Source organism: Scophthalmus maximus, chromosome 15, assembly GCF_022379125.1.
Source record: "Scophthalmus maximus strain ysfricsl-2021 chromosome 15, ASM2237912v1, whole genome shotgun sequence".
Taxonomy (NCBI): Eukaryota; Metazoa; Chordata; class Actinopteri; order Pleuronectiformes; family Scophthalmidae; genus Scophthalmus; species Scophthalmus maximus.
In genome coordinates this window covers 13,129,369-13,157,366 of record NC_061529.1, presented here as the reverse complement: position 1 = coordinate 13,157,366, position 27,998 = coordinate 13,129,369, and the positions used below count along the sequence as shown (strand labels likewise).

Sequence of the window (27,998 nt, the reverse complement as noted above, 5' to 3'; positions counted from 1 at the left end):
CAAACTGTTATAAATAATAACACACACACACACACAGAGTCGTTTTCTTTTTCCAGTCTAACATGTTCTCCCCGCTAAACACGATAAAAACACAATTTCCCACAATCCACGCCGGCATTGTTGTTGATGACGTAGTCAGGAACTGCGCTCAAACAGCTGTGTTTTGTTGTTGTGTTGTTGTGAGCGTCCTCAAGTTATGAACTGAACACTGGAGATAACTTCCTCGGCTCGGAAGGGGCCTGTGCCGTAGGAGAAGCTCAGTCCTCGACACTGAACAGTAAGTGTTGTCCCAAGACAAGATAAACGTCTTGTCTATTGTGCGTCAGCTCATAGTTAACGTCCTGTTATTCAGACGCGTAATGATATAAAGTGACTGAGTCAGCTAACAGCTAACAGCTAACAGCTCACCGCCTGCGCTCAGTCACCGACTGTGTTCGGTCATTCGGCCGCGTCGCAGCACTCGACGTGAGAGAAACGCTTGCTCTGTCGTACTCACCTCGGTTTTTTCCCCCTCCCTTTTCTAGGCAGAGATGATTCTGCCCTCTGGTTGTTTTATAAACGACTCACGTAGCAAGCGGACACTTCCAACTGATACTGGCTAATGCCGCCTTTTTATTAGAGGATAAAGCATCCTATTCATAATTTAGTTGGTGCCGCGTGCGCCCCCTAGTGGCCGCGCGGATGCCAATGGTGCAGATTTACTTCATTAAAGAAGTGTTGCAGGGAAGTGGTTTCAGGTCATGCGTCCAGTCAGCTGATCTCACTGATGTCATCAGTTAAATCTCGCATATGTGCGTTTGCCTCCCTGCCCCCTGACAGTGTCTCTATCGTGATCAATGGGGCATATCAGCGGTTTGCCTTGGCACGTTATTGATTCGGACCTGTAATCCCTGTTGTACTTGAACTGAGCTCACTGTCACATCACTGCTTCCGCGGATGCGCAGTGAAAAACAACATCAGCTGCTTTTTATTGACACCTCATCTCTTTCCATGCTGTTCCCGCTGACGCCGCCGTTTTAGGTTCTGCAGTTTCAACATTCGGGTTTGACTGATGTTGACCTCTCATCAAGGACAAATACACAGCTTGTGTGTGTGTGTATGTGTGTGTGACGCTGCCAGGGAGCACGTACAAGTCAGGTAAGTTATTGGAAGGCTTGAAAGATAGATTGCATGCATTGATTCACTTTGTTTTCTACCAATACCCTTAGTGTCATGTGATTCTTGAGCTTTGTAGATCATGTGATTACAGAGACAAAACAGTTCCACAAAATGATGCCTGTCCACGCTGCCTGCGCCTTGTTGAGCCTCGCACCCCTGTTGGTGCTCAGCGTTCCCCCGATTTGGACTCAGCCAGAGCAGGTGCACCTCTCCTATCCAGGTAAGTGCCTGGTTTCTATCAGCTTCATGTGTTTTCATTTAGGGATACTATTTTCTCCTTGTGTGTATGAGCCGGTATCCAGATCATATGGATGGCAGATTTGCAGATGTTTTGTACACGTCCCTCAATAATATGAAGACTAAAAGCCCTTGTATTTTTAGAAAGTTGAACTATTTCTTGCTGCTCTTCTGGAGCTCTGCCACGAGTTCACTAAAGTTCAATTTCACCTTTAGTTATCTTGATATGAAAAAGACAGTGTTCCATGTATTGTAGCTTTTAAATTAACAGTGGAAGACCTTGATGAAACCTTTAGGTTTATTCCCAGCAGAGGCAGCAGTATGTTCTGCTGAAGTGTCCTGGTGCACTCAAAGGGGAGCTTGTTAGGTTTTGGCCGATGTGAAAAGTTTGAAACCGGTTTGATGTAAAGCCAAACACCAAAGCAGACCGTTGTGTCGAGTTTTACCACTAGAGAAAAAAAACACAATCAGTGTGACAACTTGGTGATACATCATGTTTGTATTTCCCACAACAACCATTCAACCTTGTTTGCTTCAAATTGGAAGTGTTGTCTTATTGGCCGAGTTTTCGTTTTATTTGAGACCAAACCTGCTACGTCTCCTCTCGTCGTCACCCCAAAAAGACATGTTTTAAACAGACACAACATGTGGATTTTCTCCCCGTCTCTACAAAAATTAGACCCCTTTCACGTTGTTGACCGCAGCAATTAATTGCACAGGGCTTATCAGACTATAATGTCAATCACATCATCATCTTCCTTTCTACTAATTCAATACAAGTTGGTAAGGCGATGAGGCGGTGCTCACAAGCTGAGGGTGTGCGGTCAGTCAGAGGCTGAGCTGAGGGACTTCATAACAGACAGTTATAGAAAAATTTGGAATTGATTTGAACTGTGAACCACGCCAGTGGAATCTCAGAATAAAAAATATGTAGCTGGAAATGAACATATTGGGCCCCCTTTTAACACTGCTTGTAAATCATTTATTGTAGGTTAAATACACTTCATAACTGCCACACATACAGCTGATGTCACCCATGATTTACACAGTCAATGCAACACAAATGCTTTTTTTGTTCTGTCCTCATGAAGGTGGAACATGTGGTAGTCATTTAATCAATTGATGTCTTGATGAATTGAGAGCCTGGCCAGTCGTCATCTTAACGCACCTTCCTGACGGTTATATCTTGCCAGCCGCAAAGATCTAAAGTGCCACTCTTGGACAAAGTCTGCCTTTTCGTAGGCAGCTGTTGGCTCATATAAATACACCAGTAAGTGAATCCAGTAGTTCTGTCAGATCAATCTACATCACATTTTATATAACTTTTCCTCACAGGAGTGCCAGGTTCCATGGTAGTGACCTGGACCACCTTCAATAAGACGGAGAGCAACGTGGAGTACGGCCTTCTGGGGGGTCGGCTCTTCGAGGTGACCGCCGGAGGCAACGACACTCTGTTTGTGGACTCGGGAGAAGAGAAGAGAAAGATGTTCATCCACAGAGTCACTCTCACAGGCCTCAAGCCTGCTGCTACCTATGGTGGGTGGAGTTTTTCATATCACTGATTCTGCCCTTGTCAGTCAGACTGTCTCGCCATATGAACATGTTAGGATCAATATCTCTCTTATATCATTTCAGTGTACCACTGTGGCAGTGATGAGGGCTGGAGTGATGTGTTTTCCTTCACTGCTCTGAATGACAGCGCTAGTTTCAGTCCCAGGTTTGCTCTGTACGGGGACCTGGGCAACGAGAACCCTCAGTCTCTGGCTCGCCTACAAAAGGAGACGCAGCTTGGCATGTACGACGTCATCCTGCACATAGGTGAGCTCCACACTGATAAAAGTACTGCAACTTTTTATTTTGTAAAAGCATTTAAAGAGTCATTATAAGCGGGAGACCAATTTATTAGTCATCCACAGATTTCTTTGTCATAAATCAAATCCGGGAAGCTAGGTGATATTCAACAGAAATGTCTCTTGGGGAGGTAAATACATCAAGATAGTAATTGCTGTAATCAGTATAATAATGCCTATTCGTCTTTAGTAATGTTTGCTTTTGAAAAATGTGTGCTGGATAACGGTCACTTTCTCCATTATGTTACAGTTAGAAATATTAGTAGGTTGGAAATAGAAAGTTACAGAATAAAGTGCCAGTATTTGTTTGCCAAAAAATCCAAATCTCTGGCTCTCTAGCTTTTGGTCGCTGACTCGCTTTCCTTTTAGAGGATAAAAGATCCTCTGTTGGATTTTCTTCTTTTTTTTCATTAAAATACAACGTTAAACACTGTGATATAAGTTTACAGAGCATATAATGAAGGCCTCATGAAGAAAGTTTGAGGCCAACTACAGTAAACTGCAGGCTAACTGCAGTCCTAGGCATTTATTAAAGGAATATCTTTGACGAAAAATGGCTGAATCGCTTTCTTGCTTAGTGTTAGATGATACAGTCAAGTCTGTTTGCTAAATATGAAGCCAGAGCTGGCTGTTAATTGACTCAGCTAAGTAGCTTGAAAACCGTTAGCATGGGGACATTCGCTAACACGGCTGTTTTCAAAGGTCGAAAGAAAAATCTGCCTTCTTGCACCGTTGATGATCAGTAGTTAATTAGTCCCAACAGCATAGACCGAGCCAGAGACGAGCTGTTTCCAGTCTTCATGCTAAACTAATCTAACTCCTGGCCCATTCTAAATGTTAACCATGCAAGAGCTTCTCATTTCTCTCTCTGGGGGGAAAAAAGCTATTAAGCCTATTTCCAAAAATGTTCCTTGCAAAATGAACTGTTCCTTTTAGTCAGAGGATTTCAAAATATCATAACCGGAACAATTTGGGACAGTTCGTCGAAGATACACTGTGTTGTCATAGTATTGAAAAGTTAAAATCCTAAAAACACTTAAAAGCTCATATATTCTATTTGTGTTTGTTTGTTTTGCAGGGGACTTTGCCTATGACATGCATGAGGTATTTGACTCTGCTCTCTTTCTAATATCGTAAACTGTGTTGATATCTGAGCTCAGTCAAAATCACTGGCAGCAAATATCTTTCATCAATATCTTATACGCGTAAAGCTGCTCTGATATTCCGCTAATTCCACGGTGACAGATGACTATAAGCGCTTTACCTTTCCCCACTGACCCCTTCCCAACGCCCACCACTGTTTATTATTGGTGCACATAAAGGCACCCGGCTGAGGTGGAGACACACAGCTTATGATTAGCACTAATGTGAAATGCCTTAAGCCTGCGGTGAAAGATGAGAGGTCGGGTAATGTCGCCCAAGTATTTCATGAATAAAAAAACGTGCCATTCAAAACCCCTGAACTTTAGTCCCTCGTCACATATTTGCTCATCTGAAAACCTCCCAGCTGTCATATTTGATATTAAGCAGACATAACCTGGTCTTGGATGATGATATTATGTTCTAATGAAATGAGTTCCTGCATTATTAATGCCTTTTTTTTAATATGGAGAGAATGCTATGCGCAATCAGCAGACTCCTGTGAACATTAATAACCATAATTCGTCCAAACTGTGCTTTCAGCTTGAGTGTACAAGTACATCCTGCGGCTTCACTGATATTATAAATAGGAAAACAGAGCGAGGGAAATATGTCGGAAAGGTCATTAATGGCTGGTAAAAGCCGTCAGAACAGCCATGAACCACATCGTGTTTTTAAAAGCTGTGAAGCCAGCTTTAAAAAAAAAATATCACTATTTGTGAGGTTTGTATGGTTGGCTGGTGAAAACATTCCTGCATCACTTTGGAAAATAGACTAACTAATTTGTTTAAATATCAGTAAATGGAGAAAATAAAGAAACCTTGTCTATCGGGAGAATATCTGGCATCAGGTTTAACCTCTAAATGTGACACTTTTTTCAGGACAACGCCAGGATTGGGGATGAGTTCATGAGGCAGATCCAGTCCATAGCAGCCTATGTGCCCTACATGACCTGTCCAGGCAACCACGAAGCTCCATAGTAGGTGGAACTCGTGATATTTATACATTCACACATCCAGCAAAGATCTCTTTACTGAGTGGTCAATGAGACCACATGTTCACCGACTGTGTTTTGTCTGTCTTCTGCTTTTTGTTGGCCAACGCATTGGTTTTTTGTTTAAGGGGGCATGTGCATGTGCATGCCCCCGCCCCCTGAAAAAAAATAACCAAAAACATTATGGTGAGCCACAGTTTTTCCGCTATAGGAAACACTTTGGTCTGCCGAAGACTCCTCACCGTACCATTTGAACAGATGGGAGCTATTTTGGTCTCCAGCGCCTGGAGCGGCATCAGGAACCGCCAACATCTAAACAAGGCGGTGCTCTCCAAAACAAACATTTACTTGACAGGGAATCATCAGCTCGCTATCTGTTTGTCAGTTTCCGAGAGGCGGTCTGTGTTGGTGGGAAGTGTCTGCATTTCAACTCATCTTCACTCAATGTGTTGTTCACTTTAAAGCCCATGGGACAAAGAGACAAAGCAGTGAGGAGAGAACAGTGCAGGGACTTAACTGTGTAAAAACACACCAGCAAAAATGTGTTTATATATTCATAAGTCTTTAACTTATGAATAATAATCAATATTTGATATAAGCATTTGAGGTTTAATTTTTTTCCAAGCTAAATCTTGAAAATTTACTGGTTTTAGCTTCTCGAAGTTTCCCTGTGTTGGATCTGTGATCATTTCTATGACAATACTTCTCATTTTATTTTGTTTTATACAAAATTATCACTTAACCAATAAAGGAGAGATTATTTAATGATGGAAATAATATATTTTTGATATCCAAGCAAATAATAGTTGCCCGTAGTCCAACTGTACATGCAGTGTGTGTATGCATAGATATAAGTGTCTTGTCCCTATTAGGTTGATATTATGACCATTTATGAGCCAGGTTTTGCAAACAAACTAATCAGATACCTGATAAAGATAAAATATAAAAATGTGCCAGTGTCGATGATATAGATAACTCTGTGTAATACAATACAGTATTTAGTTAGTCAGGATGTTTTCAGTAAGTTTCAGTGTGTTTTGTTAAAGATGATTGGAGACTCTCAGTAGCCTTCATATGCACTTTAACCTGAGGATCAGCAGCTGATATGTGATAAATTCCGAGCTCATCTCCTGGAGTTAGTCGTGTGTTTTCAACGTGCCTGATCCTGGTCCATAATATTTGTTCACCACTGCTTCACTGAGACGGTGCTCTCCTGGCCTCACCATGTGCAATGTGTCTACTGCCTGGTCTCCATTAAGGAGCTAGCTTACAGTAGTCTCTTTTTCTTGGCTCTGCATCCTGACATAAGAAACTGATAATCAAGAAGCGTCTCGCTGCATTATATAACCCCCCCCCCCCAAAAAAAAATCCAGCCCCTTTCTCCCTCTCCTATACCTAAATGTGTGTTTTGTTCCGCGGTGTTGTTTCGAATCCAAATATTCCCAGCTGCTGGCCCTATGCATTTCTCCCTCACTCCTGTGTTGTGCTCCCTCTCACTACACTGCTCTGTTCCTCTCTCTCTTTCCAACCTCAAAACTTAATGGGTAAAAGGCAATTTAAACTGTGCTGGCCACAAAAGTTTTCACTCAGCATTCCAACAGGATGAGAACAGCCGGTCCACTGAAGATGCTAAGGCCCCAATCAAGACCGTCTTTGTTCGCCGAGCACAATGTATGGTTCATCGGGCCCTCGGGGGGAACTGGGACGTTACCGTCGCCGTTTGAACCAACGTCCTGTGATGGGAGTTAGTGATTTGCTTCCCTGACGACTACAACTGGCTCCCTTAATTTCCCAGACTGCCCGGATTAAGCTCAGCAGATGATGAGAGGGAAGATTTGACGACGAGGGAAAATCTTGTTGGGTCAGTTTAGGAGTCAGGTTCTTCACATTGAGTTTGACATCCACCAGATTTCTATCTCAATTTTATTTTAGTGGAAAAGCAAACACACGTGGAAAGGAGCATTCCTGGGGTTACAGAGGACGAGTCACGTGTTGCGTTGGACTTTCACCGTGCAGATTAATGACACAAATATAAGCTTATCGTATTTGTTCCCAATCAGATTTTCCAGAGCTCAGCCACAAAACAAAATACTTTAAGGCCTGTGGTTGGCTTCATTTCTACAGGCTCATCCTTTCCCATGGGGCCTGCCTGGTGATATCACTGTGTTTGGATTCTATGGGTATGATTCCACTGAATAAAAATTGATTGTTTATTGTTAAAAATGACTTCAGGGAGGCCTCAAGATGTTTGCTGGTTTCCTTCCTGGCCACAAGATGGGAGTATAAACCCACATGTGACTGCTCGTGGTTCAGCGTCATGACTGAGGACTCCAGACCTAAATTGATTTTCACGGAAGCACATCTCAGCCTCGGCTCTATTTGAACTTGAATGGCTTGTGTACTTTGGTTAGGGTATACCGATTTTAGTAAATCGATCGTGGTGAATGCTTTGACACTTGTCTCAAAGATTTTCCCTTAGAATCAGGAGTTTAAAAGGACACTTTTGATGTTTTTGCCATGTGATGTTTAGGATTATGTTGGTTTGGTGTAATAGCAGTATGATATACACCCCCCTAAAAAAATTGTCACAAAGTGTTGACTCAAACAGATGTCTCCTTCATGCTGACTGATCAAAGCTCATGAGTTGACTTTTGCTGGATTATAATCTGGCCCATTAATGTGTCCACAGTAACTTCAGGTCTCATTAGTTTCAGACATTGGTAAAGGTCTCTATGATCCTGGCCTTTGACCTCTGACCTTGCTGCTCTCTAGTTACCTCTAACCCAACATTAAGTGTAGGGATCTGAACTGCCCCACCCTCAGCCGGCTAAAGAGCAAATTGCCCTTTTTTTGCTCTCTCTCTCTCTCTCTCTCTCTCTCTTTCCCTCCCTTACGTAAGATATGAAAACAATCATTCAAATCACCTTGCGCAGTTAATGGCTTGATGAGGAGACTGGCTCCTGCTTTCATGCTGAAATGAAAAACCATGAAAAGAGGCTGGCGGGTTGGCGTGGAGGAGAGATTTCCATGGAAGAGTTTTCCCCGGTTTGCACGAGGGCACCCATTGTGTGATATTTACACATGACTGGTTTCAGTGTGGATGATGCCGCTCTCTCGTTTTTGGAAGTGTGTTCCGTGCAGTCTGGTGCAGTGTAAGAAGTCTCGAAATGAGTGGTGGTGATTGTGGTCGCAGCGATACATACACTAAGTGTAGTGGCGGATTGATCACTGTGAGCACCCGACTATATCGGGATCAAGTAGGAACCGCCGTGACTCGATGCTAAAACCGCCGTGGAAGTGCTTTAACATGCGATTCTACCTAATGGCGGCCGTATCTTAAAATTACAGTTTTCTTTTTAACATGTTGTCATGGTTTTCAGAGGGGTATATATTTAGAGGCCTGTTTACTTGATTGACAGGTGTAGCACACGCAGCCACGGTGGCTCCTACTTGCGCATCCCACCTCGGCTCCACCCAGTTCTCCCCAGCGTTGCCCAAATTTTGATTCTCTGGCACCAGGAACTGACCATGATTCTAAGCTTCAAAACAGCTTGAAGACCTATAGGGTGATGTCACGGAGGCTGCTGTGCGTCCATGTTTTTCTACAGCCTTTAATTTTGAAGGGGGAGCCATTGATAGCCTGGCTACAGCAAAGTGTATGGTTTCTCAGAATATCCAAGGATGGCTACGTTTCTTTTGATGTGCGAGAAGCAGATGTCACCACCACAGTCTGAGGGTCATCTTTATCCGATATATACCACCCTGCGTTTTCTGCCAAGTTGGAAGTTCAAACTGAATGTTGACATAAATCACAGTTATTTAAAGAATTGTAGGCTCATTGTATAGCAAAGGTTGGAATTATCTCGAGCGCATTCTGAATGCATTGCCGTTTTTTGGGGGTTTCTTAGCTCTTGTGTAAGCACCACAAAAATAAGAGTGCAGCAGTTTGCAGCGTTAATTGACGTTTGTTACAAATTCAAGGCATGTCGATTACATGTCATCTAATTACATTTCTCACAATCTCGTTTGTTCACAGCAACTTCTCCAACTACAGGAATCGCTTCAGTATGCCCGGCCAGACTGAGAGCCTGTGGTACAGGTGAGGAAAAAGAACACGGCATGAGAATGAGTTACTTGACGGTCTTGGGTGTGTCTAAGCAGGTGACAATTTCACACAAAAAGTGGATGTTAGCTGCACACTCACAGCTTGGAAGGAGAAATCATATATTTTCCTAACAGAGGCCTTGTGGAAAGCATCACGTGAAAGTGTGCCCGACCTCCCCGTCTGTTGCAGTAAGCATGGAAGAGCTGTGAGACTGAGGCAGCCTCGAGATGGAAGCAGAGGAAAGCAGCGCTCCCTTCTCTTGAGGTTTAGTTCGCCTGTCCTATCTCAGGAACATGGGAACTGCACAAAGGAGCCATACAAAGTGACTCGGTGACTCATAGCCCACTCCAGATCCCCTTCTGTCAGACAGTGAGATAATACCAGGCCAGCTGCCCACTCCTCAGTCCCTGAGCCTCGACACAAGTAGACCCGCTGGCTGAGCGCCCTTCATTCACGTGCACGCTTATGAAGAAGAGCAATCTGAAATCCCTCAAATGCTACCGGAAATCTACAGTATACATCCAGGGAGCACATACCTAAGTTAAAGCTCCATGTCTTCTCACTTCAAGTTAAAAGTGCACCCCAAAATGATTGAATCATTTTTATGCAAGTGACAAAACCACGGACTGCAAGTTAAAGTGAAGTCTGCTCTGGTTTCTGTTGGAGAATTTTCTACTGGGTTGAGGCCGTGTATGATTTTTAACACTCTGTCCGCAGCTGGAACCTGGGGTCGGCGCACATCATCTCCTTCTCCACCGAAGTTTATTTTTATCTCGAATTCGGCCTGGAGCTCCTCTTCAAGCAGTACGAGTGGCTGAAGAAAGACCTGGAGGTTAACGACACCATTAACACACCGATGATGGCTAAGTGCCCTCCTTTGTTCCCACACTCGCTCTCTGTCTCCTCTTCTTACTTCCATTTCGTTATTCTGTCTTCAACCGGAAATTGCGTTGCGTCTGTCTGGCTCACATTTACACGTGCGTGTCCTCACTTCTTCCTGCTCCCGATGTAGGAGGCCAACAAACCAGAAAACCGAGCAGTGCGTCCATGGATCATCACCATGGGACACAGACCCATGTACTGCTCTGACGATGACCAGGATGACTGTACCACGTTCGACTCCTATGTAAGTTAGGGTTAAACAACTTCATCTGCTCGTTCATCGTTTGTGCCTGATGTACGCGGTAACAAAAACTACTGGAGACTACACAGATCAGCCACCACATTGGAATCAATAACTGGTTTTAATGTTGTGGCTGATCAGTGTAAGTCAGGAGAGATTTTACAGTCTGGTAGAGTGAAGGAGGAAGCAGCCACTCACACTCAAAACATTCCTGCAGGCAGACATTTTATTAGGAGAGCATAATTATAACTATTTTGGTAATATGACTATGTACTTGACCTGCTTTTATTTAATTTGGCTGGGCTACAGAATTCCATCATTGCCTTTAAGTCATTATATAAATGACTCACTTAGGACTCGTTGTTTATTGTATGCTGTGTCCTGTGTTGTGCAACAAACAGCAAGTCTTTATTGTAGCTTTAATTTTCTCACGTAAAGGTATTTGTAAGGCTTGATTCCTCCCGCGGTGCCTGACACTTTGATTGCGCCTGGTAGCAGACGTGTCACGCGAAGCTGCAAGCTGGCCAGTCCACATCCAAACCCATAGGCCCGTCGAGAACGGCACGCTGTCGTAATCACTGTAATTTGGACCAAATAGTTTCCAGTTAGGATAATGCCTCTCAGCACTTGGCAGTGTTTGGGGAGAGGCTGGCAAGGGCACAACGAGGCTCTACCAGGTAGTGTTTCAGGTAGCAGGTAGTGTTTCGCACATTAAAACCATTTCATGCCATCGTTATTATTCCCCTCTGCTGTGTCTCAGGTCCGACTGGGACGGAATGACACCAAACCGCCAGCTCCCGGTCTAGAGGATCTATTTTACATCTATGGTATGCTCCCTGTTCGACAAACCAGCTGTGTCCTGCTAATGGGTGTTTAAGATCACAGATTTGCACACTCAGGCAGACTGTGAATGGCCAAAGTGTTGCAGGGCACGGAGCGATCCAAATATCACTTATTAAAAAAGCAGGCCTTTGGTCTGGCTGATATCCCACCAGCCTATTCCCAAATGTTTTCCTTGTATTACATTTCTCAGATTTTGTTAGTTGCATTAAATTTTTTAACTTGCGTTGGGACTTTGAAAATTTGGCTGCTCTGGTCCTGAGCTCTTGTTGATCGCTGAGAAATCTCAAAATGAAATGGGCAGAAGATCTGAGGAACAATGAATCCCAAAGCAGAGGAGGATGTGTATAATTCAGCTGCTTTGGCCGTTTGTTTAATGAAAGTTTGCTGAGTGTCATGTCTTTCACAGGAGTGGATCTGGAGCTGTGGGCACATGAGCACACGTATGAGAGGCTGTGGCCTGTCTATGGAGACAAGGTCAGTTCTTACATTTTCTAATTCACAGCACTCTATGTCTTTTTCAGTCTGCGTGTTGGATTAAAGAAAGAGACTTGCTGTGTTTTCATTCTTTAGGTGTTCAATGGTAGCAAAGAGCAGCCATATGTGAACCCAAAAGCTCCAGTTCACATTATCACCGGCTCTGCTGTAAGTACTTTCACCTCATCGCTGCGTCACTGTTAATATTCTTTAACCAGGATCAGTGCAGGAATCGACAGCAACATCAACAAAAACAGTGTAGTGTATTGTGCACAGGCCCCGTCTGTGTGGCAGCTGGTCTGCCACAGAAGTTCAGCACCAGCTGTTCCTCTGGTTAAGTGTTTTTCTGATGTGGTAGCCAGCAGCGCAGGGCACGCTTTGTCATCCAGCCGCAGAGGGATTAGTCATCCGTTATATCGAAATGCAGCCAGACTCACACCGAGGCACAGCCACAGTTGTAAATGTCACACAGGGCTTTGTGGACCGTTGAACAAGGGAGGCGCGGTGTTCATCTGTAACAGACTCACTGTTCGGTTCCCCTTGCAGGGCTGCAGAGAGAAGACCGACAGGTTCAATCTGAACCCCAAAGAGTGGAGTGCTCTCCGCAGCACAGACTACGGCTACACCCGCATGCAAGTGGTCAACACTACCCACGTTTACCTGGAGCAGGTCTCTGATGACCAGGTGGGCACACGACATGGGAGAGCAGCCACATGAGCAAGCAAAACAAAGTTGAAAGGAAACATTATAATATGAGGTCAAGAATATTTGCTCGAGTAATGATAAAAACCTTTTCTATCTTCCAGTATGGTAAGGTGATTGACAGCATATGGGTGGTGAAGGAAAAGCACGGCTTCTCTGCCTGGTTCTGAAGACTGCGATCCTAACAGTAAACTACTCTACTCAGGGACATTCTCTTCAAACAAGCACTTAAATTGTTTTGCTGCGCCGCAACAATGATGCAATGATGATAAAAACCAGCAAATTTCCCCTCCATTCCTGAATCTTTGTTTTAAACAGGACAAAGAACTATTTCCGTATGTAATAATCATCAACTGTAAATGTATATAATGCAGATGCAGGTGTTATTTTTAAATTTAATAAATTGTGTATTTTTTTTAAAGCATACCTGGATTCCATCTCTCTAGTCTAGGAGTTAAGTTTAGATGTAGGTGCATGAATTATCCGTCAGAAACAGACGCACAAAGCATAAGTCTGGCAGACTCATGGCCTCTTTCCCTTCAGAGCATATTTTTCATTTCAGGAAATGCACTTATTCAGATCAGGTCTTGCCTCTATCACTCTCGTCAAGATGACAGATTCTCCCTTGGCTCTTCCTATCAGGATATTGGACCCTCATTTCACTGTCTCTCTGTGTGGCCCTCAGGAGACAAGAAGACACACGGATGTCTAGTACGCCTACCCAAAAAACACCGTTATGTAACTCAGGGATGCTTGTGGCTTGGGCCCAGAGGAGAGTTGCTCATGCCATGACTCTCACCACCGTGGTGATATTAATTCCTAATAACAGCATGCTGCCCCTGATGAATACTGGCAGACGACCTGCGTGGATCTGCATGCGTCTGGGTTTTTCGGTTGTCAAGCTGTCTGTTAGCGCCAGAGTGTAATCATCTCTCTGCATTATTTGGATGACACAACATTGTCCACATATACAAAATCAGTGATTCATTAAGACGCCACACATGAGTTGACATGCAGTACGTCCTCTGCCAGACGTTTTTATCCAAAGCACATGCGATACAAGGAGACTCTAAAGGCTTCAGTCAAATAACCTCTTTGGTTTTTTTGGGGGTTTTTTGCTTCTGGGTGCAGGCCCCAAAACAACCACAAAACACAGAATCATTGCAGATTTTACACAAGGGGCTCAGAGACCTGAAGTAGTCGGGCGTCAGTAGCATGTCAGTAAATCTAACCTCGGATTTGCTGCACATCTCTCTGATTTCGACGCCCCACCGCGCAGCGTTTTCTGGCAGAAGAAACAGAAACAGGCGCACAGTGATCACACCTCGCACTCACATGCTCTCTTGGTGTTTCTACCCACTGTTCACTGCCACTCACACGCGGCCTCATGATTCCGAAAGTATGTCTGCAAAGAACAACTGAGTTCCTAACCTCTGACCCTGCTCACGCTGTACTCCGATATATTGTCGTCTCCCACTGAGTGAGAGGCACTAGAAAGAAGCAGCGCTGAGTTCAGACTGCACAGACCAGCGGGAGGCTGCAGAGGAGCGCATGTGTTGCCAGACTGTAGCCCAGACTCAGTCCCTCTGCTTGTTTACAATTGTTAGCGGCCACATTTATAGTCCAATAAAAGGTGGTTGTTTTTCAGGTAGTCGTCATCTATGCACAATGTATGATGCAAAAATGAACGGCTGGAAAGTTCTTGCCTTGTTATAATGAGCATGGCACGTGGCACACACATTCTTCATCGTTAAGTTCATGTGATTTCCTAAAAAATGGATTAAATAAAACAAAAACAAAAAGAACGTTGATAGCAATCCAGGAAAAAAAGAGCGAGGAGAAAATAACATGTCACTTCAGATCACATGCCTGTTGGTGAAATGTAATGTGCTTATTGCCGCCAATGATGGAGGCGCGGCAGGTCTGTGGTATTGTGGTGAAGGGCCTTTGTTGATAGAAATTGATTCTTGCCTTTTTTACGCAGGCAACAGATATTCTGCCACTTCTGTGTCTACTCCGTGTTAACCAGTTTACCACTGTCAAGGGCTTCGACGTGTCAAGTCAGATTTGTTAAATTATGCAAACCATTATTTGAGTAAATCATTTTCGGACATAGCTCAGCCTGATAACAACCCTTTGAAATACTCCGCTCCTCTCTCTCTCTCCATGGTTCCTTCTTGACTACAACGACTGGAATTTGTCCTTAGTGTTACATTAATATTCATTCCCAGTTGAAGACCTACTAAAACAGAACCTGCTGTCTGGTTAGACTATTCTAAATATGCCGAGACCTTGACATGACCACATGGCCTTCCCACTTCAGTTAATTTCTTTGCAGCAGGCTAATTTCTAATGACACATCAACAGCTATTCATCCTTCCCCAAGCCTGTGGCTCAGTAAACCCCTTGTAATGAACTCTCTGAAGACCGCAAGATTGGGGAGCAGATGTCTCTTTCTCTTTACCAAACAGCCGTGAGACCTCTCTCAATTCACTTGAGTTAAACGCTGCGGCTTACCAGCATTATTTATCTATTTTCAAACGTTTCAGGCAGGTCTCGCACTCAACAACACTCCCTCAGGAGACCGGAGAGGGCTTATGTGTGGTATTTCTCTCCACGGGCGATCAAGGAGCGGCCTTTGATCACAGGGTTAAACGGTGGAGACTGGGGACATGTGTAGGGAATTCGAGGCCCTCAGATGCTGGATCCGAGGGATATTCCATCAATCCAGCGGCTCAGTGTTCTTCCAGAACCAAAGCGCCACTGTTCAGCAGCCTCAGACCACCACCACCGGCAGCAACAGCCAAATTCGGTCTTCGCAGGAACATCACTGCACATTCTTACCATAATTCCACTCTCAACGTTAACGCCACAGGCGGATTGCGGCGCTCAGTGAGTGTGCCATCAACACGAACACAGTGTGTGCACTGAGAACACCCTATTCCGCGGTGAATCTGAGGTGAAAAAGATTTTTGGAAAACGTTTTTTGTTTTGTTTTTTATACTGTCAGTGTGTGAGGGACAAAGAAGGATAAAGACACGTTTTCTCCGCAAGGAAAAATAAAGTGAAAGGGAACAGACTGAGCCTCTGGTGAACAGCATGTTATGGCAGGCCGGCTGCCTGGTGTCGAAGTAACGTGCAGCGTGAAGTCTAAGAATCCTCACTGATAACCCACCGTAGACCGAGTCAAACAGCATGAATCCTTTCTCCTCACAACACAAAGGCTGTGAATCACATCAGTTTCAAAAGGACGGAAATGTGAACTGTCATACACTTGTCATAGTTAGTCACTCCCAGCATTGTAGATGCTGTTCAAGGATAAAGTGTCCATACACTGAATGTTACAGTTAGCCTCCCCATAGATTCATTGTTCCACTAATTCTAGACACTGGCAGCTGCATTGTGATTTTATCCACGTGAGTGTGCTAACATTCCAACACCAGCCTGTTGCGACTGAAAACACGACATTCGTGCAAACTAGTTAGAAAGCGAGGAGTCTAGAGTAGTGGGGGGGAAAAAAGTTACAATATTTAGCCTATTTAATATAGTTGCCTATAAGTACTAAATTGTTTAAAACATGTTTGAATCCCCAATGACAGAAGAAGCTAACTTGACCAAACCATAGACCGTATATAAAGATGGACGACATGACAGCTCCCCAAAAGTGAAGCCAAAACATCTTGATCGCCCCCTGGTGGCTGGCTGCTGCATAGTTCAAAAACCCTGCCTCCATCATATTAGCAGATGTGCCACATTAAAAATTCTATTAAAAAAGTACATATCAGATTTATTTTTCCTAAGATGGTCTCTGTCATTTAGGAAGTAAAGATGCATCTTCCATCTTTATACACAGTGTTTGGACCAAACCAACCTAAACATTTTAGTTTCCATTGAATGAAGAAAATGTCAGCAATTTCAGCTTTTATATGATCAATATTGAATTTTATTCAAAATCAATGGTGATTCTACATCCGCCAAAGAGGACTGGGAGCCACCGGTATAAGGGCTCAGTCTGTATAGTATGACCCAACCTTCAACCCCTGAATATGTTGAGCCGTGTGTGATTATTTACAGATGGAGACGTTTCCATTCACTTCTGACAACAAGCACATAAACAGGCAACTCAAAAATGAAGCTTGCAAACACCAGTGGCACGTGCTCCTGCACTCATCCATCCAGATGAGTAATCTCCTGCAATTTATCAGGAAGACATTAGGTTAACTACTCTTATTTAGCCAAGCAAGAAACATTTTTAGTTGGTATAGGGCTCATCATCATCATCATCATCATCATCATCATCCTGTAATTTAACGGTGAAAGAGTCGGGGCCCCTGAATCAATGTCTCCTCCTATCTTCTCATTTTCAAGTAATTGATCTTCCACACTGAGCTTCAGTGTACACAAGTCATGTTGTTCTGCACACAGACAAGGTTGTGAGGCAAACCTGAGACTCCTCTCAGTCTGAAGGAAGTACCAGCCTTGTGCCAGGGAGCAGAGATTCAACTCATTAACTTTGAGCCTCAACATTTGAGAGGCCACTTGAGAGCCGTACAACAACAGGAGCATGTATAGGGCCAATATTGTAGCGAATGTGTGTCTAACTGTATCCCAATACGTGTGTGGGTATCAGACGTGTGTCTGTACGCAGATCTGCAAATGCGTGTATAGATCTGTGAATACATCTGTTAATGCATTCATGGATAGAGGAAGAAGTGTTTTGCTCAAAGAGCTGGACATACAGCGTAATTTCGCATTTGTGATTTTTGCCAACACTTCTGCCGTGACAGATCCGCAACAGGGTACGGTGATTTGTCCGCGTCCACTGTGTTGTTTTTAATATCGGGTGCTTTGAGCCAAATGCTCGTTCATCTCGGTTGTTTGCAAAAGTTGCTCGTCTCCCCCCGTATAAACCCTGCCCATTATCATATAATCAGCTGTGATTGGAGCAGCAAGATTTCTGCCGCTTGGAAATCACTTTCCAATGGAGCGGATCGAGACGTATCGTCTGGCAGAGCAAAGCAAACGAGCTCCCAGAGTTCTTCTGGGTCCCTTCATACTCCTCCATCCATATTCAAGCCAGCAATCCAGTTAAGCGTCGGCCTTTCAGCAGCCAGCATTCACACCAACATTTCTACAGAAGTTGCCTTTTCTAGTTCTACTGGTCTACTTGTTGATCTTGGTCCACTGTCAGCTCCACGTTTGCTGTGGAGCAGAGGCTGTGCTGAGGTGAATAGCCCACCTATATCACTCTTGAGTACAAAGCCATTGAGCTATCAGCACATGAGATCTGAGCTCCAGCAAGGGAAGGTCAGTGGGAAGTCCAAAGTTTTGTTTGGAATGGTAACACAAGAACTCCTTTAAAGCTCTGGTTTTAAAACCATTTAGGCCGTGGTGATTAACTATCTTAATGGATTTTGCACTCTTAACCCTCAACTCTTACCCCTTCAAAATGCCACAAAGAGAGCCCGAGCCTCGCTCCCTGAGTATTCTCAATCTCCCCTGCACGTGTAGAGCCATACTTCACAATCCTCACGTTGGGAAACAAACAGAGGAGGGGGAAACCACAAGGCCTTTTGAGCGTTTTAAACACATGTCTGCTGCTACTATTTGACACGACAGTCGCCCAGTAGGGAGCTATCCTAACAGAGCCCAGAGGAAACCATATAGCTCTTTTTAAGAGTGTCATGACAAGGGCATAACCTCACTCTCTACATAGGAATATATTCCAACCCCTAATTTCCCATGGGAAGTTGATAGAGGATCTTTCTCTAGGAGCTCCTGTAGTAATCACAATTCCACTCACAGGACAGATAGCCGTGATGGATCTTTCAGCACTCAGCAAAAATACAGCCCTTCTCTTCTTATCCACCCAACGTATCTCTGACATATAGGTTTTCTCACATCAGGTTTATGGTGAGGCCTCCCCTAGTTTGGAGGGCAGACTCTGTTCAGACCTGGTGTTAGCATCCGTCCTGAGAGATCCCGTCACAAGTGGACAGCTCTCAGTTCTTCAGTTCACACCTCCTGTGACCAGTTGTGACCGGATCGCACTTCCCCTCTCTGTATGCAAATACACACCAAGACCAAATATACAGACCAAATTATGTTGTTTTGCGTTTGTGTGTGTGTCAGCATAACTCTTCCATGAAGTAAGATTTTACCAATTTGAAAATCTTTGTGTGTCAGTCAGTGTAAATATTGGGGCAAAAGCCACCAATAAGTCAGTTCATGGGAAACAGGGAAATGTAAAAGATACTATTGCTTCATTATGAAACTGTAGTGGGTCAGATGACCTCAGCTGAGGGGGCAGTTCTTCATTGTAGCCCAGGACACATTTGTGTTCACACCACTATAAGACTGTGGTCACGTGTGTCCCGAACGGTGCCTGAATATGAGTGATTGGATCTCAAATGTGTCCTCAAAGCATTGTTGGTACATTCACACCTACTTGCTCTACTAGCTGTCCAGGATGGAACCCTCTGAACTCTAAGCCATTTTTTCCAAATTTTTGGCCCACCCCGTCACCTCATGTAATAATGCTTGTCAAACAAGTTATATCTTATATTTTTCAGGACAGCCTAGGCTATCAGAATATGTATGCTACAGGGATATCACATTGATGTAAAAATAGTTATATGACCTTAAAGACAAAAGAAAAGACAAAACGGAAATTGAATCTCACAGACATTCATTATAATGACACACCAAACAACAAGTTAAAACAATTCAAAACAGTCTTACTATTGCAAATCAAGTAAGTAAGATTTTTGAACCCCAAAAGTCATTCTGCAAAGCAGTTCCTGTCTGCAGTGACACAGTGGAGTGTCAGTAGTAGTAGAAGGAGTAAACAGGAGGAGTGAGAGGTCCTGTTTTCAGTGTAAAATCTTTGTTTTTTTCCACAAGTCGACAACACATCGTCTGATTGGTATAAGTCTGTAACAAAGTCTCTGATTGGTGCAAGTCTGTAACAAAGCCTCTGATTGGTCAAAGTGTATCTAAGATGAATGGCTAGAAGTCCGCTAGCAACAACAGAAGCCTTCTACGTCTTGAAAAACGGGATAAAAATGATCTTCAAAGTCATTCAATGTTGGATTTATCATCACGGACGTGTTGTACAAAGTCTCCGAGAAGTCACGGAAGTCCCAGGCCGCGCTACAAATCCTCTGAAAGGGCCACGATCGCAGGGAGGTGTTAGCTTCCCATCAAAACAAACCGTGAGTTGCAGAAATTGATCAAATGTTATGACGCTGTTATGTTATAATATGACGCATTTTCTGTCGCATACGACAGGTTCGGGCTCAGAGCCCCAGGGCTGAACGAGGTCAAACACTTACAGTGTCCTCTCTGGCCCCGGGGCAGAAATGAGTGTTTGTGTGTTTGGAAGGAGGAGAACCTGTAACTGAGCAAGGGGTAAAAAAAAAGGGAAAGAGAAAGAGATCAAGGGCAGCACTGAAAGCTGTCTCCGTCTTTACAGACACATTTCAGGCTGTAAAGGTAATCATCTCGGGAAGATGGTATCCAGTGTTGTTTTTATGATCACGACTGAAGGTCCGGTGGCGTCAGTGTTTAAGAAGAGCTCAGATGACTGGGCTGCGGGCTGTGTAGCTCTCCGGTGCACCTACAAAAGACCTGCTGTCACACCGTGGAACACACAGTATTCAGAGAATCTGTCCAGCATTAGCAGACGCTTTTGTCATTGGCGAACATTGATGTCCTTGGCCTGATGACATGCTACGCTCGAACCAGACGGACAGGTATGTACCCTGTCTAGACCTGGGAAGATGCGTATGCCACTGGATCCAGGCCACCTGGGTCAGTCGGGCTTAGCTCGAGACATAGTGCTGTACTGCTCTTTGGTTCAAAGACAGCAGTGTGACACTGTGGTCTGGTCCATGAATGATTTTTAGCCATGAATTAGACTGAATTTGGACAATTTCATTGAAACATCTCAACAACTTTTGATCTATTGCCATTGATGTCTGGACGGACATGCATGGCCTCCAGGGGATGAAGCCTACATGGACTCTGGTCCTCTGGTTCCACCAAGAGGCTGACATTTGCAGGTTTGAGTGAAATGTCTCAAAAAAACGTTTCAGCTCTCTTCAGTTAAAAATTCAGTTTGTCTAGGTTTGTGACCAAATACATGCAACACCAACAACGTTCCCACCGGCCTCTGCTGTACTTTGTCTTTAGCACTGATTAGCAATTGTTTGCATGCTACAATGGGATATGAAGATGGGGAACATGGTGAATATTTTACCTGCTAGACATCAGATTCGTAACATACGCATGCTGATGTTAGCATTTAGCTCAATCACGGGTGTATATATTACCCCCTCACAAAGAGGGTGATAGGCGGCTGCAGTTTTGTACCATCAAGGAGCAAGGAAGCGAACAAAAACATGACTTGTGAGTGTTTTTCTACCTTAGAATAAGTATGTTTGACTGCCCATTTCATGGACCAAGGCATTACAATTGGGGTAGAGAAAGGCAAAACCGTACCGTGGCTGGGAATTTGTTTTGTGTGGCCACTGGCCACCAGAGGAGCTTGTTTAAACAGAGCCAGGCAGAAAGACTTAATGACCATGCTGACAACAGTCATACGAGATGTCTGGTGAGGCTGGAGTTCTGTGGCTGAGAGAGCCCTTCAGCTCCAGAGGGGAAAGGAGGGATGTTGCGGTCGCCACCTCTTTATGTGAGCTCCAGAGAAAAGAGGCGCACAACATTCATTTTCAAATCAGACGTCAATATTAGTTCTCCCACTAAACCTAAACCAACATGAACATAGGATACACAGTCCCGTGGCAGTGTTTTTCCTGCCACCTCGAACGTGTACTGACGTCTGCTCCGGTGTCATCTCAATTAAACATTAGCACGTGGACAGAGAACAGCGGAGGACTTAAAGGTAGGCTTGTGTTTCTGTAAGGTAGCGGTGGGTTTGGATTGCATCCAAGATATAATCGTGCACATTTTGGAGTAAAATTCTGCTGATTGGATTGAATCTCCCAAAGCCATGAGCTGTGCACACGTGTTGAGCACATGCTGACCAGCATTGGGTGTTGAGAACAAAGTAGCAGGAGGCTGGTGCCGTTACAGAGAAGCAACTAATGGACGTTCGAAAAAGATCATATTCCTACTTAGCTGTTGTGCAGCCAAGCAGACACCAGTAACATGAAACACATGCATCTCTGCCTCAGCCTTGCAAAACGTTGTCTAGTGAGTTTGTGTACAATGTATAGAGCATTATTAGGCAAGAGTTGATGAAAAAAAAGACAATTAAGAGACATAATCCGAATGCCTTGGAACATGCTAAATTCAGAAAAAGGTTATATCAAAATATCCAAATTGAATATGGTGTTGACGTGACCATTTAAGATTCTATTCTGTTCTGTTCAGAATAATAGTGTGATATTAGTGCGTATGTACAGGAAATGACAATTGTATAACTGAATTGATATTTTAGGAGGTGATTATAGTTCCCAAAGAATACTTGGAATTGCTCAATAATAGGCACTGTACTTTCATTAATTGTGACCTGTGCTCATCTGGATAATTGTTATCTTCAGAACCTTCCTTCCCCAGGGTTTTAACCCTGCGAAGGAGACCACACACATTGCACACATAGACTTAAAATGTCCTCAGGGCCTCATTATATGATAGAGGCTTGGTCTGCTGCTATGTTTTGATCTTATTGAACATCATTATATATTTATAATTTTTCTTCTCAGCATTCTTATAGCCTGAGATAAACAACAGACTTCATGTATAAATGAAAACAAACAAAAGTATGCGTCATGCCATAAACATGACAGTTAGTCAATGACATAGTGAGGAGACATAAAGAAAGAGTTGAACCTGCAATAAATTAATCTTTGTGCCTAGCACAACAAATTTACATACAACTTGCAGTTCCACATTTGTCGGCCATTTTTTGTTTTGGGCAGGTAGCTGTGTATGTCTGATAATATTTTGTTACCTTTGGAGACTGAAAGTAGTGAGAATGAACCATCACAGTAAAGGGGCCCTTCAACCAAAACGATGATCTGAAAGAGGCTAAAAAGCTCATGTTGATCATGAGGATCAAACCCCTTGAACATTATATGTAATGATATGATCCCTTATTGATGTAAACAAATATCCATTAGAGCAGCTTTAAGACTGCATGAGGAGAGAGGAGAAAGCATGAGTCTGCCGAATAGAAGCGAGTTTCTGTTGCTGATTTAAGACTTCCCAGTCTGAACGACTGTGGCCATCATCCACATTCCAGCCTATAAGTGAACAAGATTAAATATTTCTGAGAGGGATGTTGGCCATCCTTCCTGCTGTGGTTAGTTCAATCACCTTCAAAAAGAAAGTCACCAAGGTTATTTTGATGTAACAGTTTCCCTATGCTTTTGGAAATCTGTTTCACTTTATCCCAGAAGTCGAAGAGTGTTTTTCCCAGTCTGAACCAGTACGATCCGTGCCTCAGTAAGGCAGAAATTTAATAATGTGATGCCTGTCTTTAACTTCGGGGGCATCTGGTTATTGTGAAGAAAGAAACAGGTCAATTCTTCAGTTGCTCTTAGGCAACAACTATATATCAAGTGGGGCGCACGCGATGGATCTGACATGAAGACGAGCAGAAAGCACACAATTAAAGTAAAGTCAAAAACTGACTTCCCCCCGGCCCATAGAAACGATGGGAGAAACAAACAGTATCAGCGTCTCATCTATATCTAACACAGCTTCTTACATCCTCTTAGTGCCCAATTTATTGCTGTACTGCATTGGCAAGATTTAGTGTACTATTGCATGACTCTTTACATTTAAACAAAGATCATATGATATGACCTTTCTGAGTGTGTATGTGTGTGTTAGTGCTCGCGTGCGTTCGAGCCAGCAGGCGTGCATATCTATTGTTAATTTGCACATGTGACTTTTGGTCCAGCAAGTGTGTGGGCTCGTCAACACACACTCCTGTCAAGTACGCACATGTCGAGTGTCTTTTCCAGCTTTTCCACAACTGGGATGGATCCAAACACCAGTCACCCGGCCCTGCGGAGCGGCGTGATTCACTCTTTTGTGCTGCGTGACTCAAAGCCGCCTTCCCTGCCTCCTCATGTCCTTCTCTATTCTCCAGCTGCCCTCCGAGATATCGCGATTGCCATTTAACCGTCCATTTAACCTGCTGCTGTCAGCCGGGATGTATTCTCCTGGTCGTCAGCTGTGGGATTAAACACAAACTGTTGCTTTCTACATAGCGACAGTTTGTGGACATGCACTCCAAGGCACACAAATGCCAAAATGACAAACAGATGGCTGTGAATAAGTGTATTCATTTGCATATATTTTTGCAAAAAGACCCACTTAGATAAAATGATCGCTGGCCCTTTTCTACTTACTGAAACACTGTCAGCTCTAGCGAGAAGCAACATGTGCTGATCGTTGCCTTTGGAAAGCACACAGTTGACTCCTTCATGAGGTGGCAGTCAAAAAAAAGAGACTCCATCCTTCAAACTGGTCAAAAAGTAATGGGGAAAAAAAACACTAGTTGCCAGGTCTAGCTAAAGTAGTACACATAAACTGAGCCCCACTGTGCAGGTTCAGTGCCGGGTGTTAAAGAGGACCAGATGATGGGGCGAAGGTGTTTTCAGCAATGGGGGGTGTCCGATAGCAATATTTTCTGAGAAGATGGGAAGAGAGGAGGAGAGCTGCAGATGTTGAGGCTTGTTCTGCCGTCCTGAGGTCTTATTTGTGTTCGTCTCAAATCAGACTGAGCACTGACTGATGGCGATTATACAAGATCTGCTCCACGGCTCAGCTGTTGTCACCTCCTTTATCGTCTGATCTCTCTGGACTTGACACCACAGCATATTGAAAATGGGCTGTGCAGCGATGCCTCGTACATGACAGACACAGGGTGAGACGAGGCTGAGATAAAAAGACCTCAGATTGCAGAGGCCAAAAGAGAGACTTTTTTTCTTCTCCTCCCGAAGTGCTTTAAAAAAAAAAGCAGAAAAAAAGCTTTCCTCTTCTTGTGAGCTTTGAAGTGATTTCTCCAATTTCTCATCAGAGCTTTGCAGAAGAATGTAAGAATAATAAAAGCAGTCCCTTAGTTTAAATGAGAGGGAAAGTTTGTCTGGCCAGCGTACAGAGGCATGGTGTCATGTAGCCCTGGGAGCCCTCACACACGGGGGGAGCGGTGTCCAGTCTCTGTATATACGACAAGAAATACAAAAGTCCCCTTAAAAATTAGTAATAGCCCACAACAGACTAGTCTGTGTAACGCTTGTCAACATCCAACAATAATATATTGATCACCATTAACTGTTGCTAATGGAGATCTCACACATTTAACCATCAAGTCATATATTACACTTAAATCGTCATTTGTGATAATGGAGGGGCAATTACAATTGAGGACAATCAGCGTTGAGCATAGCAGAGCTTTGGCACTGCATCTGTAATCAGTCCGGACATCTTTATTGAAACCCATGATGAGGCCAAGGAGTGATAAGTAACTCTCAGCACACTTTCTCCTGGGCTTGGTTGGTGTCCAGTCCGACCCAAAAAGAAACTATTAGCTGTAAAAGAGCTCCTGGCACAAGTCTGTAAACGCTATAACCAAAAGATGATGTCGTCTCTCACTGTGATGTGTACTGAATATTCCTTTACAACGTCCCTTCATGCATTTGATTCACAGCTCAATATTTTGGAAATGTGCTAAATTTGCTTTCTGGTGGTTAAGCTTTTGCAAATTGAAACCATTTTTACATTGTCGTGGAAACGCAGCTTCCACACATGCCTTTGCTGTGCACGTAGTGTGTTGTGTCAGCTCTTGACCCAAGCTTCGCTGACTTTTGCTGTTGACCAAATGTTTGCATTTTGCCAGAACTGTAAAATTACAAAACTGGCCTAATATGCAGGCCAGACAAAAAAGGTTATTCACCAAGCAAGAACATCAGCGAGCAGATGCTGCTGCATTTACCATGTGTGCTACAAAAACACAGCTTGAAGTCTCTGAAACACATCTTCTGCCATTTTGTAAAGCACCAGCAGCACTTCTGGAGCGTTAAATACAGCACTGACCCACATTGAGTAGCTCACTGTTTAGTAAATATGCGTTAAGATGCTTCATGCTGTTCTGTCAGTCAGCGCAGTCCGTGCTTAAGCCGATACCAACAGTAAAGACGTAAGGTGAGGACTTGTAAAGATATGCAACATTCCTAACTTTCCACCTTCTGTCTGCAAAAAGAAGTATATAGAAGTCTATGAGAAATCCCAAGTCTTCTTCAATATAGCACGATATTAATTTTGTAAATGACGGTTTTGCATTTGGGCATGGATGCCATGCATGTGATTGACAGCAAGTACATCCAATGGGTGTAGGTCACAGGGGTAGATGTGCAGTGTCCGCCAGGTCTCAGTCAAGCCCCCCCCCCGCTCCTACAAATATGGTTACCTCTGGTTTCAAAAAGCAATCATGTATCATTTCCTGTGATCTCGTTTGTAAATGGCGATTTGAATTCAGGCTAGGCTTTGGACGTGATCTTCGGATAGGCTACTACTGTACAGAGAGTGAGGAAACAGAAATTCATTGGCTATTGCAGAAGAAGAGAATGAAGAGGAGGAGTATGGTTCTACTTTAATTCATGATTTTATTGACTCTGCAAAGCTTTAAGTCATTAAAGACTCCAGCCCCTGAGGACAGAAATGATTCGATGAACAAAACTATGCCCAGTTATCCTCAGAAATAATGTTTTGGATCAATGAATGTTTTTTCATCAGACAACATCACCCGTGCACTATTGAGCTGGAAAACAACAGTGCCCCTTAATCGCTTTAAGACTTAAACTTCTTCCGCTTGCCAAAGTCAGTAAAGCGAATTTTTTTCAAAAAGCTAAACAAGTGGTTCCAAGCAACAATTAAATGGTTAAAAGAGGCAGAGATATTATCACGCTACACCCAGAAGGCAAACACATTTGGTTCTTTCCACTGGCTGAGGACAGATGAGGTGGTACGATAAACTGCACAAGAAGAAGTGGAGAAAGGGCCTCGAGTAGGTCCAACAGTGCTCCACCTGGAAAACAAAACAGGTGAAAGGAGGGCAAGAGGGCCGCGTGTCTCCAGGAATTCAGGCTGTATTTTCCACAAAGCCCGGTGTATAAACAGCGAGCAGAATGGGCTGTCTGAGAGTGAGCTGTCAGTGGGCAATGACAGATCCAGCTCTCAGGCTCCACCACAGAGGCTTAATGGTCAAAATAGAAGGGACACCGGATTCCAAAGCGTCTCCTCAAATAAGCAGCGCATGGCACGACACCTCCCTTCGCAGGAAAGATGGGAAGGAAGATGAGTTGGAGCGAGACAGAGACCTGCCTGTCCTCGCAGCCAGTGGAATGGGAAAACTAAACACCTCGGTTAACACATCCAGTAATAGAATCCACTCATCCGTAATTGAAAGCTCTGACACAAAAATGGATACCTCCCTTTTTTGTGATTCATTGTTGTTCTATTGAGTAAAAAAAAAAATAGACAGCAACAAGAATTTAGTCGGACAAGAGTTCCAACTCTTAGGATAACAGAAAAAATTTGACCAGCTGTCCACATCCTCCATCCCACAGGTGCAGGTCAGTTTTTTTAGCATCATGGCCCCATGGAGGGGAATCCCAAATGAATTCCACCAACATTTCAGCAAGAGCACGACATTGTGTACGGACTTTAACAGTCCACCTTCTCGCTTGGCGATCCCCTGACTTTTCCTCTGGTGGACATATTTTAACTTAAGTTATGTCCAGACAACTATTGATGGATTGATTTGGTAATAACAATGGTTATTTCAATCACGTAGATGGGGAAGCATTCCTATTTCCCCGGTCTCCATTGGTCACCCTTAATATAACACATAGCAGCTAAAGAGAAGTCAAGTCACAGTAAGGACAGAGGTCCTCAGAGAGACACTGACGCTTCTGCTTCTCATGAGTGTTGTTGTAAACCCCTGCCCTGCTGTCGGGGCGGCTTCCTGCTGATGTCGGTGACCTCTGAGAGAGAGAGAGAAAAGCGCTGATCTCTATGATGTACACCTTCAGCTTCTAAAACAAACTCTTGAGATGAGGCAGTAAAAATGAATGGTTAGACACAGTTTTGTTCAGACAAAAAGCCATTCAAACAAAACAGTAAGTAAATGACAAATATCTAATCATCATGGATCTTATCACCACAGGCCTTCATGCCGCCAGTGAATATGTCTATAAAAGGGCAAAGGGGAAGTGTCGTCAGAGAGGAACGATTCGGCAGCTGGCCTCCTGAGGAATCCTGGGCGATACTGGGGATGACGGAGACCAGCTGCTGCTGCTGACTCAGTGACTCATTTTTACCTCAGCGGGGAGAGGG

General features: G+C 43.8%; 3 protein-coding genes across 5 annotated transcripts in view; 2 read left to right on the top strand and 1 right to left on the bottom strand.

Moving 5' to 3' along the window:
* LOC118286581 (KATNB1-like protein 1) overlaps positions 1–27,998 on the bottom strand; it is a 33,023-nt gene that overhangs the window by 2,607 nt on the left and 2,418 nt on the right. For 2 of the 3 annotated variants that reach the window (XM_035611113.2, XM_035611116.2), the window contains exon 1: positions 497–1,037. The exons of the other annotated variant lie outside the window; for it this stretch is intronic. The gene's annotated coding sequence lies outside the window, so the exon portion shown is untranslated. Of the gene's footprint in view, positions 1–496; positions 1,038–27,998 lie in introns of those variants that run through there. 3 annotated transcript variants of the gene reach the window in all.
* Positions 122–13,050, top strand: acp7 (acid phosphatase 7, tartrate resistant (putative)). The gene is made up of 15 exons (XM_035611105.2): positions 122–277; positions 1,021–1,137; positions 1,250–1,378; positions 2,731–2,931; positions 3,031–3,213; positions 4,324–4,349; positions 5,267–5,364; positions 9,416–9,478; positions 10,202–10,316; positions 10,497–10,610; positions 11,368–11,434; positions 11,857–11,924; positions 12,021–12,092; positions 12,471–12,608; positions 12,731–13,050. The coding sequence occupies exons 3-15, from the start codon at positions 1,270–1,272 to the stop codon at positions 12,794–12,796; spliced, it is 1,320 nt and encodes a 439-aa protein (XP_035466998.1). The 5' UTR covers positions 122–277; positions 1,021–1,137; positions 1,250–1,269; the 3' UTR covers positions 12,797–13,050.
* The window catches only part of LOC118286576 (thrombospondin-1), a 47,681-nt gene continuing 39,332 nt past the window's right edge, over positions 19,650–27,998 (top strand). The window contains exon 1 of the mRNA XM_047337605.1: positions 19,650–19,840. The gene's annotated coding sequence lies outside the window, so the exon portion shown is untranslated. The remainder of the gene's footprint in view (positions 19,841–27,998) is intronic.

What these genes read in the sequence shown, in the direction of transcription:
- acp7 (XM_035611105.2), top strand. Translation starts at nt 1,270, where the DNA reads ATGATGCCTGTCCACGCTGCCTGCGCCTTGTTGAGCCTCGCACCCCTG. An exon ending in CAAGCCTGCTGCTACCTATG is followed by an intron (nt 2,932 to 3,030) that starts GTGGGTGGAGTT and finishes ATATCATTTCAG; the next exon opens with TGTACCACTGTGGCAGTGAT. An exon ending in AGCAGGTCTCTGATGACCAG is followed by an intron (nt 12,609 to 12,730) that starts GTGGGCACACGA and finishes TCTATCTTCCAG; the next exon opens with TATGGTAAGGTGATTGACAG.